The 15,872-nt window shown below is 33.4% G+C and overlaps 1 protein-coding gene across 1 annotated transcript in view; it reads left to right on the top strand.

Annotated features, from left to right (window-relative positions):
- Positions 1-15,872, top strand: part of trpv4 (transient receptor potential cation channel, subfamily V, member 4) — a 60,587-nt gene that overhangs the window by 16,318 nt on the left and 28,397 nt on the right. Inside the window, exons 4-5 of the mRNA XM_056457520.1 lie at positions 5,113-5,288; positions 8,936-9,088. Of these exons, the coding sequence (XP_056313495.1) occupies positions 5,113-5,288; positions 8,936-9,088 (329 nt within the window). The remainder of the gene's footprint in view (positions 1-5,112; positions 5,289-8,935; positions 9,089-15,872) is intronic.

Raw genomic sequence — 15,872 nt, 5'->3', positions numbered from 1 at the left:
TTTATTTTTCATTTTTTTAGAACTACCGCTGTACCAAAAAGCTGCAGCATAATCAAAGTATGGCTGCACTAATGCACTTGCTAAAATTTTTAAAGTTTGGGTATCTAGGAGCTCTGCCTGTCTTGCTAAAAACCTAATTCTAGAACAAGTTTTTGAATGAACTACAACAGCCATCTTTTCACCTGTCAAATTACTATCTAAAACACAACCCAAATATTTCACTTCCTGTTTTGGAGTAATAATTTGATCCCCTACTTTTATCTCTGACCCAACACATTTTCTTAGTTTCGCAGCTGAACCAAATAAAATAAATTCAGTTTTACCCAAATGTAAGGACAATTTATTACGGCAAAACCATTCAGAGACTTCCTCAATTTGTTTACTCATTTCATTTTCAATAAATTCCCTCCTCTCATGAGACACAACTATTGCTGCATCATCCGCATATAACAAAAGCTTATTTGAACAAGCCATTTTCAAATCATTAATATATATTAAAAAAAGCAATGGACCTAAAACACTGCCTTGTGGAACCCCATAAGCAACGGGTGAATAATCTGATAACACTCCATTTAAATCTATTAATTGACTTCTATTTTCAAGGTAAGATTTTATCCATTTACAGGCCATATTACCAAAACCCATTGCTTTTAATTTTAGAAGCAATATCCTGTGGTCAACTGTATCAAACGCTTTTTGTAGGTCTAACAAAACCATCCCACTTAACTTCCCTTTATCCATTTCTCTCTTTATATAATCCGTTAAATATAAAATTGTTGAGTCAGTAGAATGATTTTTCCTAAAACCCGATTGAAACTCATACAATATGTCATATTTTAACAAATAATCTTCAATCTGCTCATAAATAATTTTCTCCATCACTTTAGACAAAGAACTCAAAATTGATACTGGCCTATAATTATTTACGTCAAATCTACAACCTTTCTTAAAAAGAGGAATCACTCTTGCTTGTTTGAGCTCCTCCGGAACTTTACCTTGACCAATAGAAAGATTAATAATATGTGTAACCATTGGTGAGATAAATTTCGCAGAGTCTTTAAGGAACTGCACTGGAATATTATCTAACCCTGTTGCTCTACTATTTTTTAGTGTTTTTAATTTCCTAAATATATTCCCCTCATCCACTTTATTAAACACAAAGCTTCCAAAATTAAAACCACACTTGGCATAATACTCTGTAACTAAATCATCATTAAAAATACAATTTTGTACTGGGAGCTTTTTCACCAATTTCTCTGCCACAGTTATAAAAAATCTATTAAAATAATTAGCAACCTTTAACTGATCCGACATCAATTTTCCATCCACCATAAGGTTAATACTTGAACAATTAGTTTTAGACTTTTTTTGAGGCCCTAAATCATTTAATAATCTCCATAATTTTTGCGAATCTTGCTTAGTTTCTTTTATCTTATCTTCAAAAAAATTCTTTTTAGCTTTTTTTACCTCATCTTTTACTTCATTCCTTTTCTTTTTAAATTGCTCATAATAAAATAAATTGTTACTATCTTTTTTAAACATTTTAAAACTATCATTACGCTCCTTAATTGCTTTTAAAATACTATCCTTCATCCAAGGTTCAGTCCTTTGCTTAATTCTTAATTTTTTGAAAGGTGCAACTTTATCCAAAACTTTTAAAAAATTTGTCTTGAACCTAGCCCAAGCCCTATCTACATCATCACACTGCAAGACCTTAGACCAGTCAACCTTGCTAAGTTCAGTCATTAAAACCTGTGGACTATATTTCTTGAGAGATCTCAGTTTCACTGTATTATGATGTTTTATAGCCTCTTTCCTAGCTTTCCTAGTTACATATACAATACAATGATCGCTGACACCAGCATCTATAACACCACTACTCCAAATTTTAGAATGATCAGAAACCAATACAACATCAATGATAGTTTTCGTTATAGGGGTAATTCTTGTCGGGTCCATGATAATCTGTTTAAGCACATATGAATCACAAAATAATTTAAAATGTTTATACACTGGTGAATCTTGTTTTAACATGTCCGTATTCAAGTCACCCATAATTATTAACTCTTGTCCAATTTTAAAATTTGACTTACTTAAAATCCCATCCAGAGTTTCATAAAAATCATTTTGATCAGATGTGCAATTATATTAGATAATATCTTATATAGGAACTAAAGGAACTGAAATCGCAGACAAACAAGCAACATAAGCCTTAAATCGTATTGAAAAAATAGAAATGAGTCAGCAACTTGGTTTAAAAGTTGAGTCAACTCAAAAAAGTTATGCAGCAAGTTGCCTTTTAATTTTAAGTTGAGTCAACTTTTTATTTTTTACAGTGTGTTTGTATTGTGCCTGTCAGGTCGTACATGTTCTTTGGATCCTTCCAGAAAACACAATTACAACACATTGCAAATTATTGTTTTAAATATTTAAATTTGACATGTAATTTAAATTCAGGGAATCACCTGCTCCAAATTTTAGGCAGCCGTCTGTCAAATAGGTGAATCAAACTACAACATAAAAAAGGAAGGGCTCACATAACAGGCAAGAACACATGCACATTTACTTAAACCAAAAGACTGAAGAAAATGATATTTTCACAATATGCCACACGCAGGACAAAATACTGTGCTTTACAATAAAAAGTGGAGTGGTTGGTCAACCTACTGACTTCCATATGTTTTTTTGGCAGTATACAAAACTTCAGGATTTTTTAATTTATCATGAGTGAAAAACATTACACAGCAACTTGTTGATATTAAATCAAGCAAAAATAAATAGTATTTTAAAATAAAGTAAATATAAAGCACCAAACAAAGTCTCCATATATTCATTTGAATGGGTTGTTTTCCCCCTATACGGCACAAATGGTTGTGAAGTTTTTGTGACTGTTACTGACTATGCCTACCAAGTCTATTTGGGATATTATTGTCCAAGCATATGACTCGATGCTTATTCATGGTTGAGAATGCTTCTAGTAGGAATATACTGTGCTATCGACCAAAAACATATATGTTTTATTGATATTTAGCATTTTTTAATTTTTAAGATATAGTATAGTAGTGAAAATATATGACACTAAAATTGACATAAAGTGGCAGCAAGTTCACTGAATCATTCATGAAATGATGTGTTCTAAAGCACTTATTCGGAAAAGCAAAGTTCCTATGACTCTCTCAAAAAATTATTGGCAAAAACATTTCAAAAAGACATTTCTCTGAAATATTCTGATGTTCTGGCTTTGTTTGGACATATTTTTGTTGGCAAAGCAGAAAAAACTGACAATATTAATTTATTTTTGGGAAAACTACGCTCTTGACTCTATCTCGTGTGATATTCCTTAACTATATTGTAACAACTTTACATAACTACATCATATATAAAACATACATTTATTTTAAAATGAATTAATTTTGGTTCATTTTAAAGCATTAAATGCTATATAAAAGCCTATATAATATAGTATAATATAATATAATATAATATAATATAATATAATATAATATAATATAATATAATATAATATAATATAATATAATCAGTATATGTGCATATGTACTAACTGTAAGCACTAATTAACTAACATTTTACATCGCATGCAAAATGACTACTGAGTTGCTTTGCCTAGAAGAGCAAGTAAGCCAGGACTTCCACTGCCAAAAAAAAAAATCATCCATGTATAAACACTTACCTTCAGGAATCCTAAAACAGAGCGACGTGTTGTTTATGGTCTGACCGGGTGACAGAACGCAGACTGGAGTTTGAGTAAATCACTCATTATAATGTTCCACAGTAACAATGATTAAAGCTGTTTTTATTAATAATAAATATTAATATTTTTAGCAGCTTTCATACATAAAATACTTTATTTTACTTTTCGTTTTGATCAATACTGAAGACAGTCTGCTGCCTATGAGTGTTTGTAGTCATTTCAATGAATTTGTAAAGTTTTTAAAGTAATGTTTATGTTGAGTTCAGTTAGGTAGTCATTTTTTCCTCAGTAGAGAGACTTATTTCTGAAAGTTTTTTTTGCTCTACAATGACTTGGGTGTTGTTCAGTACAGGTAGGGTGGTTTTCCAGGCTGTCATTGAGGAGTAGCAGTTCGGACGCAATGTTTTATTAAATGTGTTTTCACAGATTCATAATTTTTTTGTTGTTTAAAGGTGCACCAAGGGATGAATCTTTGAAAAAAGCAAGACATGATCATTAATATAGCACATGTCATGCACAATGGTAATTCAAGGTGAATTACTTAGAAAAGAATTAAAATAATCACACAAAAGACAACTAGACATGATATTATACTGAGAGTACTTTGATGGATGCTTTTAGAAATGTCTCTCCAGGAAGAATTTTAAGTTGTTTAACATATCTAGAAGTGAAAAATCATGTATTATGTTTTAATATAAAAATTAAAGTGTTTATTGTATTTTCTCTCCTTGATCTTCAGTAATTTATCCTAATTATTATGTAATATGTTTTTTATCTGTATTATCTTGCAATGAAACTCCTTGTTGATGTGGCAAAAAATAATCAAACAAACAAAACAATATGATCACTAATGATCTAATGAAAACACTAATGATCACAAAAATAAAAAGGAGTCAAGAAAATAAATTGAACAGTAAAATAATTACAGCAATAAAAGCAGATAATATTTTTTAGCAAATAAAAAAAAGGTCTCCAATTTATTGAATTAGTTAAATATTTTAAAAAGTATACATAGAAACTCTTTCTTGTGTGATATTTCTTAACTATATTTTAACAACTTTACATAACTATATCATATATAAAAAACAATGACCCATAACGTTACATTTATTTTAAAAGGAGTCATTGTTTGGTTCATTTTAAAGCATTAAATGCTATATAAATTGAACAGTAAAATAAATTAGCAATAAAAGCAGAGAATATTTTAATCAAATTAATAAAAATGGTCTCCAATTTATTGAATTAGTTAAATATTTAAAAAAATGATACATAGAAAAACATGAATGTGATAATTGAATGATGATTTAGGATGCAAATAAAGCACGGTGGAACATAAGTACACTTGGTGCACTTTTAACTGTAGTCTTAATGTTAGCTAAAGTGCATGTTTCCTGCTGCAGGAAGGCAGAGATCGGGATGTCATGTGCCGAGGGATCCCCAGAGCCCCCTGTTCTCAAAGTCTTCAACCGCGGGATGTTGTTCGAAGCTGTATCTCGAGCAGATCCAAGAGCTCTGGACGGCCTTCTGCAGTATCTTCAGTCAAACGAAAAAAGGCTGACAGATGAAGAGTTCAAAGGTATATTTCCATATACGTTTGTCTGGAAAGAAACATGTAAATGATGCTATGATGAAACTATGATGTTTTTAAGCATTTTATGTGAATAAGAAACAATTTTACAGGGTGTCCACGGATCCTTAGAGTCTTAAATTGCATAGTATAAAAATAAGGCCTTAATTAGTCTTAAAATGTCTTATCTGCATTTTAAATGTCTACCTAATAAGTTATAAAGCATCATTCATAGACAGTGGAAATAATGTTTTGTTAGTGTTTTTAATGCAATTTGTTGGAATGTAAAGTTGGTTTTATTATTTTAACACCTGACATTTGTCAGATCTGCTTTGTCTCGGTCACAACAGTATTGTTAGGCCTTCCACAGAGTGCTGCTGCATCCCTATTAGTATTAGTAGTATTAGTATCAGGAGTTTTAGCAGTACTTGGGCAGGTATCTCAACTGGCCGCCCAAGTATATTTGGTGACATTTTTTTTACTATTATTATCAATAAGTGTACTTTTTACAGTTTTTGTATCGCACAAAATAACGAACATCCGCAATCGATTAACCAGTGGAAAATCTTTTCTCATCTTACACATTTCGTATTGCTTTTGTGTGTGCGCGAGAAGCGTAAACACTCCCACAGACAGTCTCACATGTTCTGCATTGACCCACATAGATGCACCTGTTTTGAGACATAACTATGCGTCTGGCTGGGGTTTGTACATCTCCTAAAATGTCCAGTATTTGACTTTTGCTTTCACTTTCTAATGCCTCATTCAGACTAGCAGCGCCTTTTATCTGCCTGTCGCTCTGCTTCAAACGCAGGTCTGTGTAGGTATATATAGCAAAAGTAAAAGGTGTGTTTTTATCTGGCTACCACCGCAAACATATTTCAAACCTGAGTGAAACACTGATTAGTATTAGTAGTATTAGTAGTAATAATAATAAATAATAATTATATATATATATATATATATATATATATATATATATATATATATATATATATTAAAGAAAGTATATATTAAAAAAAAGGATGAAGCCCTCATGACTGGTATATGCGAAATCAGAGTCGTGTCTCTAATAACCTGATGCTATCGGAGTTGTTTTCCCTAATGGTCCATGCCTTAGGCTTCTGTTGTTCTGCATTATTTGTGTAGTAACGGAAGTTCTATTATATCAGCTTAATGCAACTCTGTGAGGTGGAGTCCAGTCTCTACTTCCTGCCTTAAAAGGTCAAGCAAGCTTTTAGCAAAGAGCAGTGAGAAATCACAGCAAACTGTCACAAATGAAAAGAAAGATTTTCTTGAAAGGCATCAAAAAGATAACTCTTGCTAAATATAAACACAGGGAAACGTCTCACTTCACCCACGAGGGAAGGAAATCATTTTTTAGAAACTGGAGGAAAATGTGATGCACTGATAAACTGGAATAACTTTCATATTTAAGAGTAGTGAGCAAACCCCTAATATTAATCATTAAACTTTGGTGTTTAAATAGTCCATCGGTTTCTTTTCAAAGTGAGCTGACCTAAAATTTGCCCAAAGAATCTCAAAGATATGCAATGTAGGGCATATTTAACAAGGCTAACCCAGACTAACACAAGAGTGCACTGGCACTGCACAATAAAATTTTAAGATTATACTACATATCTCTTAAAATTGCACATTTGACAGTTTTAGTTGAGAGTACCATGAGTGTGTTTTGGCATCCAGATGTAATTTTTTTCATCGAAAATAATACTAATTGATGTACCATCCATAAAAATTGTAAGTTTCATCCTATACATTTGTAGATCACCACAAGTATAACAACCTGACTCCCTCATTAAAAAGTAGACAAAGTATTGCAAGAGATTACTTGTGAAAGCTTAAAGACTTTTAGTACATATTACAATGAATAACTAAAACTGTATGACGTATTAACAAAAATACTGTATTGTAATATTCCACAGTTGTGCCAATGGTTCCCATTAGTATTAATGAAGGCTTAGTGTTAGCTATGTTAATAGTTGTTGGTTTGAAAATGGAAAAGTCCAATACACCAGTGTTTCTCAATCACGTTCCTGAAAGACCACCAACACTACATGTTTTGGATGTCTCCTTTGTATTTCCAATGTATATCCACGTTTTAGTGGTTATGTACACTAAGGCTTCATTTACACTAATACGTTTTAGCCTTACAACGGCATATTAGAATGAAAATGATCCACGTCCAAACTGGTGTTTCACCTAGCTTTTCTGAATAACTCTCCGTCCACACTATACCGCTGAAAACGCACTTCACGTGACCACACACACTCTGGCATGCGCTGCAGTGTATGGGCGTGTCTGAGCTCCGGACAGGCAGCGGGTGCTTTGAGCACAGAACCCCAGGTGAGAGCAGTGCACGTCGGACGGTTCATTGAGAATCTACCACTGGATCTAATCTCACTATATTTGTTAAACGTGATATTTAATTCATCTTGTCTAAATGTAATGACATATTCTCCGACTTTGGTCTTTTGAATCTATTACTTGTTCTCAGGTAACATGTTTTGGCTGAGCACAAAGATAAATTAATTTATGTAACCATGATTCTGATTCTGCACATTTGACTGATTGCTTGCCTTGATTTCCTGTAATGTATAAACTTATTGTACATTATACTTTTATAATGGCCATTATTGATTATTAAAACTGATATCAAAATAAGGGTATGTTTCGTATTTTTCACTGAAAATGAAAGGAGACAGTTACATTATAGGTTCCGTTTTGTTATAAATATGCATACAGTGAAGATGACGGTCATATAAATATGCAGATACACAATGCCTTAACATTTTTGGTGTCTCATAAGTTGTTAATATCAAAATGAAAATAGGCAGTTCCTCATATCATGTTTTCATTTTATTGTTACGATAGTGAAACAGTAGCCTGGGTGATGTGAATGAGGTTATAAAGTAGCCTACACTGCTCCCTTTAAAGATTGTCCTTGGGAGTTTGTTTTCCATATCAAACTTGCGAAGTCTGAGCTCAAGGAGAGGATGCTAGACTGAACTGTGTGTAGGCTACTTAATATTGAGGAAAAATTTTCAGATGTCTCCTTTTCCCCCCATCCACACTTAAACAGAGCAGCAGTGTTTTTAAGTGAAAACGGCCTCTTCATCGTATCCACAATGCTCCGTTTTAGTGTAAACGAGGCCTCAACGAATGATCCAGCGAAAGGCATTTACTCTAGCTCACACAGCACTGTCTCAAATGCAACAGATTGTCATTGCTCAGTTTGGCAAGCTATTTGGCATCAGCACAACGAAACAACAAAATTTGGAGGAAAAAAAAAGAGAGAAAAGTTTCATAGTGCAACCATTCATGCCCAGTCTGGAGACCTGGAGCCATAATATAATACATACTATAGGCAAACCCTATTTACTTAAAAGGATAGTTCACCCAAAAGTGAAAATGTACTCATTTGCTCATTGTGGTTATGAGTTTCTTTCTTCTGTTAAACACAAAAGAAGATATTTTAAAGAAAGCTGAAAACCTGTAACCATTCTCTTCCATAGTAGGAAAAACAAATATTATGGACGTCAATGGTTTTTAATGGTTTCATTTTTAGGTGACTTATCTTTTTAATAAACTGTCATCAGCTAATTGATAACAGATTTTCTTTTCTCTCCTACGTCTAGAACTTTCTACAGGGAAGACCTGCCTACCAAAAGCACTTTTGAACCTGCACAATGGTCAAAACGACACCATCCCTGTATTGGTGGACATTGCTGAACAGACAGGAAACCTCAGAGAGTTCATCAACACACCCTTCAGAGATGTCTATTACAGGGGTGAGTCCTCTATTTAGTCATACAGTACCAAAAAAAAAAAAAACTCAGCCGTTATAGGACCAGTTTTCAACCATCGTTTGTCTTAAAAGTTTCCAAAATCGGAAGTGTGCCATGAGCTAACATTTACTCTGAGCAGCTTCCAGTGGCACCCGGAGCAGGTTCATGAAATATGAGTAAGAGGGTGGAGTTAAAGGTGCATTTTTGACTGAGCTCAATGTTAGAGAAGTCACCCCAGAGCTAGCGTTGTGTTTCCTGCCGTCTCCACCCTGTTCAGCACAAAGAGTCCTCACAAACACTGCTGAATTTAACGCTGTTCCTCATGTGGAACTCTGGTTCATGTTTGGAGCGGTTAAATATGCCAGCGTCACACCTGATGCTGTTCATAACTTTCGCTTCCTTCTGATACATTCTGTGGACTAGTAGCTGAAACGTAGTGATTTGTGGTGGTCCTGTGGGTAATAAATGTAAATCCAGCTCAAGTCATGTCTCTTTGGCTGTTTTTTAGTTAAAGTGGCAAAAGCAAAAGTATGAAAATGTATTTATAAAATGTAAAAATATTATTTTCAAAATATTTAAATAAACCTCTTTTCAAATGTTTGTGGTCAGTAAGATAATTTTAATTATCAGGGACAGATTAAATTCATAAAAAGTGACATCGATATAAATACTTTTAAAATGTTAAAGGACAATTTACAATTTACTTGTTTCATTTTTTGTTCACTCTCAAGTGGATTCAAACATTTATGAGTTTCTTTTATTTCTGTTGAACATAAAAAATATAAAAGAAAATGTTAGTAACCATTGACTTCCATTGTAGCACAAACAAATACTTTTTTCAAGTCAATGGTTACAGGTTTTTCAAAATATCTAGAAACAGGTTAGTGACAAGTGAAGGGTATGATTACAGAATTTTCAGTTTAAGGTGAACTACCCTCTTTTGTTAAATCTGAAAAATTAACCATTTCACCACCATTTTCACACAAAAAAGCTGTTTTCAAAACTATGAATAATTAGAAATATTTCTTAAGCACCAAATCAGAATATTAAAAAGAGTAATAGTGCTAAAAATGATAGCTTTTCCGTCACAAGAATTCAATTTTTTTTTATCTTAAAGGGCACCTATGATGAAAATCAACTTTTGTAAGCTGTTTGGGCACAACTGTATGTAGGTATAGTGTGTCCACTGTCATATTGGAGTGATATAAACCCAACAAGTCTCTTTTTTTTAAATTTCCAGACATTGAAATAGGACCAAATCCCACTGATTTTGAGGCCCACCGCAACTTTGTGGCAGCCTATTATATATGACCCTCCAACACAACCAGTCTTAAGTGTAATTTTTTTTAAAATTTAGATTTATATATTATTAAGCTGAAGGGTGCAACGCGGTGGTGCAGTAGGTATTGCTGTCGCCTCACAGCAAGAAGGTTGCTGGTTCGAACCTTGTCTGGGTCAGTTTCTGGGTGGAGTTTGCATGTTCTCCCCGTGTTTGCATGGGTTTCCTCAGGGTGCTCCGCTTTCCCCCACAGTCCAAAGACATGCAGTACAGGTGAATTGGGTAGGCTAAATTGCCTGTAGTGTACCGAAATTGACCGGCACAACATGGAAAACAGTTTAATATAGGCTTCTCTGAAACTGAATATTTCACTTTAATGTTATTTAGGCTAGATTATTTTATTTGACAATCGATTTAGTGATTTCGGCATTGTTGAAGCACAGTGGATTTGAAGCATCTCAAATGTTATTCGTTTTTCTGTTTTACCTAGACAATAACTGACCAAGAAATATATTGAAACAAAGAGACAAACAATATATGAAATCGTTTTAAAAAGACATTTTTTTTCCAAGAAAAATATATATTTTTGTTTGAGCCTGTCCACTACTCAGCTGTGCGGGTGGATGATTTTCGGTCAGTGGAAAGTGAGGATTTAATTAATGCTTCACTAAGTGTATTGTATCACAAACTTTTGTCATATATTTGCAATTTTTTAAATGTCATAATTTTAAAGATTGCGTCTTTTAATTTTAAAATTAAAAAGTAAACCAATTATGTCATAACGAATGGCCTTAAAAAATGTCTTTGACAGTAAGCATCCGTGTTTCTTGACATGATTGGAAAAGAAGCGGGCGGTGCTGGATTTGTGCATACCTTGGATTAAAATCCTGCAGGCGCATATGCACATGCACAGGCAAAGCCAGGAACAAGAATATTGTTATTCCATGCATTCAAAACAAGGGCATAGGTTTGCACTTGACATTGGTGGGAATGGGTGAATCAAACAACACACACATATATATGCTATTAATTATATTATTAATTAACTCTCTCTTAACACAATGTATTAAGTTAAATAAATAGTCAGGCCCATAGCCAAGGGTGGTTTGAATGACTAAAAGTTGGATTATTCATATTTGTAAATTTTTTTTTGTTATTCAAATGGCTAAATTCTGACTGAGGAAAGTTGAATGTGCTGGCCAGTTTTTTTATTTGCATATAGGCATCAGTTTTTAATTTAAAACAAGTTTTAACAGATTTCTAAAAATAAAAAATAAAGTAATGATAGATGGTAATAAATTTGTATTTTAAAAATAAGTATCTTTTCATATTTATTTATTCAAAATTTATTCAAAATTTTCATTTGTTATAAAACTGTAATATAAAACACAGTTTAAAAGCACATTTGTTAATAAACAAATTTAACTTTACTTTAAATAGTATGCTAAGCAATTTGACAAAATGGTAGGAAATATTTTTGGTACATCAATAGTGTTTTCAAAACCACCAATAGAGTGGAGGAACTATGACGTCACCTTGTAGGCGATTCGGCTGCTAGCATAAAACTGGTTCCCTCAATAAAATCCCAATAGGATTTTCCCATAGGCTTTTCGAAGATTGCAAATAATAAGCTCAGTTTTCAAACACTGTTCATTACACTTACACGTTTTGTCCAACCGGATAATCCTCACACGAAAATATAACTTTGATCACTTTTGAATCTTAAATGCAAACGCAAGAACTGAAAAGCTAACATTAGGCTACAAACGGACTACAGTGCCTTGGCACGCTCGCCTGTGACGTCAGCACCACCCTGCCACAGACAACTTTTCTATCTTATTTTTTAGAAATAATGTCCATGACAGAGTTAATCTCTCTGTTTATTATATTATAATCCACGCTATATATTATAAACAAATAAATACGCAAATACATATAGACCTACATGCCTTTTGGATCGTTTATACGTGGGAAATACATCTGTTTTGCTTTACGGTTGTTATAAAAGTTTTAAAACTGTATGTATAAATGTGCCTACATAGTATTAAAATAAGACACATTTAAATAAGTGTATCGCTTGCGTTCGCGTTACCTAACAGACGACAGAAATGAGGTGTGAGGAGCAAGTCTATCAAATGCCTACAAGTTCCATCATGGACACAGAACAACATTCAGTATTCTTTTTATGTCACAAAGTACAGCGAAAAGCAGCCCATACAGTCACATATGCTATACATTTTAAGGAGGAGTGTAAATATTGCAGTTATGATGGAGTTAAATGTGTTCAGATGTAGAAAAAAACCAACGAAAAATCACTTGATCACGTTAAAATGACAGTTAATATGTATGTTTTTTAACATATTTATTCACGTTTGCATTACTGAGAGCAGGAAAGAGACAGGCTGCACTGGTAAGCTGTATACCCATATCTTTAATTAAAATAAATTATCAACAAATTAATCTGTCTTGACAGTCTTTACAAGTGAAGGTATTATCTACAAACAATATGAATTCTCAATTAGAAAAATACTACAAACTATAAAATACTATTTATGAAAATACTTAAATAACAGACAAATCCAAATGCCCAACATAAGCGAGCTGCGCTCCAGACAAGATCAGCTCGATGACGCAATGTCTCCGACACCGCCTGTAGTCCCATTTAGCAACTTGATAGCAACCGTCTTTTTAAAGAAGCATAACCGATTTAAAAACTCAAGAGTGTGATGTAACTGATGTGTTTTATGTCGTAGAATAAAACGTGAAAGTATATTGAAGTTGTGTTTGCCAAAAACCTTATTTAAGCGATTTAACTGAAATCCCATTGAAAAAACCCAATGACTTTGGGACAAGCGAACCGGAACTGCTAAAATGCTAACTTGCTTCCGGGTCTTTGCATACAAATTGACGTCATAGTTCCTCTACTCTATTAGCTTGCTTATTAAAAGAAGTTATGATCTAGCGCTATATATAAAATACAATTAACTTGATTCAAGGGGGGCGGGGAAAGCCGTTGGGAGAGCAGGCGCCCCCTTAAATAATGGTAGGGGAAACACTGAAGCTTTACATTGATGTTTTTTAGGACAATATTTGGCTGAGATACGACTATTTGAAAAGCTGGAATATAAGGGGTAAAAAAACAAATATTGAGAAACTTGCTGTATGCATTACTAATAATAAGTTTTGATACATTCATATAGGTTTTTAATACATATTCGCAGTATGAAATTTACACAATTTCATCATGGATCATGATCTTTACTTCATATCTTTCCAATTTCTGGTATAAAAAAAATATTTTTTTTGACCCATACAATGTATTTTTTGCCATTGCCAATAATATACCTTTGCAACTCAACACTTGTTTTGTCCAGGGTCACATAAGTTAGTTTCTTTTATTTTGATGATGGTTGGGCTGTATTATCGTACTTAACCATCAATGTAATTATCATGCAATTTTAATCTGTGTTGTCTGTGTGTGAGGTTTGCGATGGCCGAATTATTAATACAGGGAAGTTGCAGTTCTCAAAATGCGCAATGCCATATTTACAGCAGACGTATTCTAGTCTGCCTCCCATTTCCTCAGGAAACACTCACTTACACATTTGTTTAGTTTGCTTGCTTTCAGTAAAGTGTACTTCCTTATAGATCCACTGCCAATGCAATGAACTGCTACAATCAAATCAATTAAGATGTTAAGCCAAGCATATAATAAAACACTTGGAAAACTTAGACTTCAAGTGAGGCATCCTCTGCTAGTCTATTAAATAAGAGAAAAGTAAAAAAAAAAAACTTTCCATTATTAATTTAAGGAGTTTTATGCACAGCCAGTCACTAGTACAAATGTTACCCCTGTGATCTGGCCTGGTGATACATTTGTTGTTGACATAAACATAGTGATATTAAATGCAAATGTTTTATAAATATGGACACAGGGTTGAGCCCTGTTCAGTCAATCTTAAACATCAAGCCATCAATAGTTAATACCCAAGACCAACAAATTGAGTGTGTTTCACTTAAAGGAGCAATTCAGCCAAATCTGAAAATTCTGTCATTATTTACTCATTCTGCTAACACAAAGCAAGATATACTTAAGATTGCTGGGAGAAAACCAGCCATTGACTTCCACATAATTTTTAAAAACATTGTTCTTTAGATATCTCTTTTATGTTCAACAGAAGAAAGCTTGGCTTTAACAGAGTAACTTTTTTTGACATTTTAGTAGTTTGAAACAATATATAGTCTTGTCGTCGATCCCAGTTGTAAGAGGAACAAATAATAACTTGACTTCTAGTTAATCAATTGTAAAAGTGGCAGAATGTAGATTTTTCAGATGAAACATCTGTTGAACTGCATCCCAATCATCACAAATACTGCAGAAGACCTATTGGAACCTCTCACAGAAATCAGTCAAGTTTGGTGAAGGAAAAATCATGGTTTGGGGTTACGTTCAGTTTGGGGGCATGTATGAGATCTGCAGAGTGGATGGACACATCAACAGCCTGAGCTGTCGAGACATTTGTGCTGCCCATTACATTACAAACCACAGGAGAGGGCAAATTCTTCAGCAGGATAGCGCTCCTTCTCATACTTCAGCCTCCACATCAAAGTTTCTGCAAGCAAAGAAGGTCAGGGTGCTCCAGGATTGGCCAGCCCAGTCACCAAATATGAACATTATTGAGCAAGTCTGGGGTAAGATGCAGGAGGCAATGAAGATGAATCCAAAGAATCTTGATGAACACTATGAGTCCTGCAAGACCGCTTTCTTTGCCATTTCAGAGGACTTTTTTTATAAATTATTTGAGTCATTGCAGAAATGTATGGTTGTAGTCGTACAAGCTCATGGGAGTCATACACAATATTAATTCTTTTTTCACTGCACAACAACTTTATATTCTATACTGTACATTATTTCTGTTAAGTGACAAGACTTTTGTCTAAGCAAAGTCAGACCTTACTGACCTGATCAATAATTAAATCAAGGCATCATCATATTTTATTTTGGTGAAATAAGTGTAATCTAGAGGCCTTTGCCTTTCATATAAGCCACTTCTGATACTAAATGATCAACTAGAAGTCGAAGTTATTATTTGTTATTCCTAAAACTTAGATAGGCATCAAGACTTGTGTCATGTGTTGTACAACAAAGTATAAGGAAAATATAATAAATATATCATACGCTAGATGAAAAATTACTGCCAGGTTTTTGCAACATAATTTACAACACCAACCCAGACAATACATCACTACTAACTATTTAAAATGTCAATAAAAGTCACCTTTTCAAACTTTTTTTTAAGCTTTTGGTGGAAAGATCAAGCTCCCTTAATGCAATTCAAAAACATAAATACATGAAAAAACACATGAATCACAAAATACAGAACACTGTAAATTTACAGACATTTTTTACAGTGTAAATCTGTAACAAAAGTAGCAGATGGACTTAGCAGGGAGAAAAGAAAAGTTATTTTAATAATGCATTTCGGAGCTCTAACACACAAATACAAA

This window comes from Danio aesculapii, chromosome 5 (assembly GCF_903798145.1).
Source record: "Danio aesculapii chromosome 5, fDanAes4.1, whole genome shotgun sequence".
Taxonomy (NCBI): Eukaryota; Metazoa; Chordata; class Actinopteri; order Cypriniformes; family Danionidae; genus Danio; species Danio aesculapii.
This window is presented reverse-complemented; position numbering and strand designations above follow the sequence as displayed.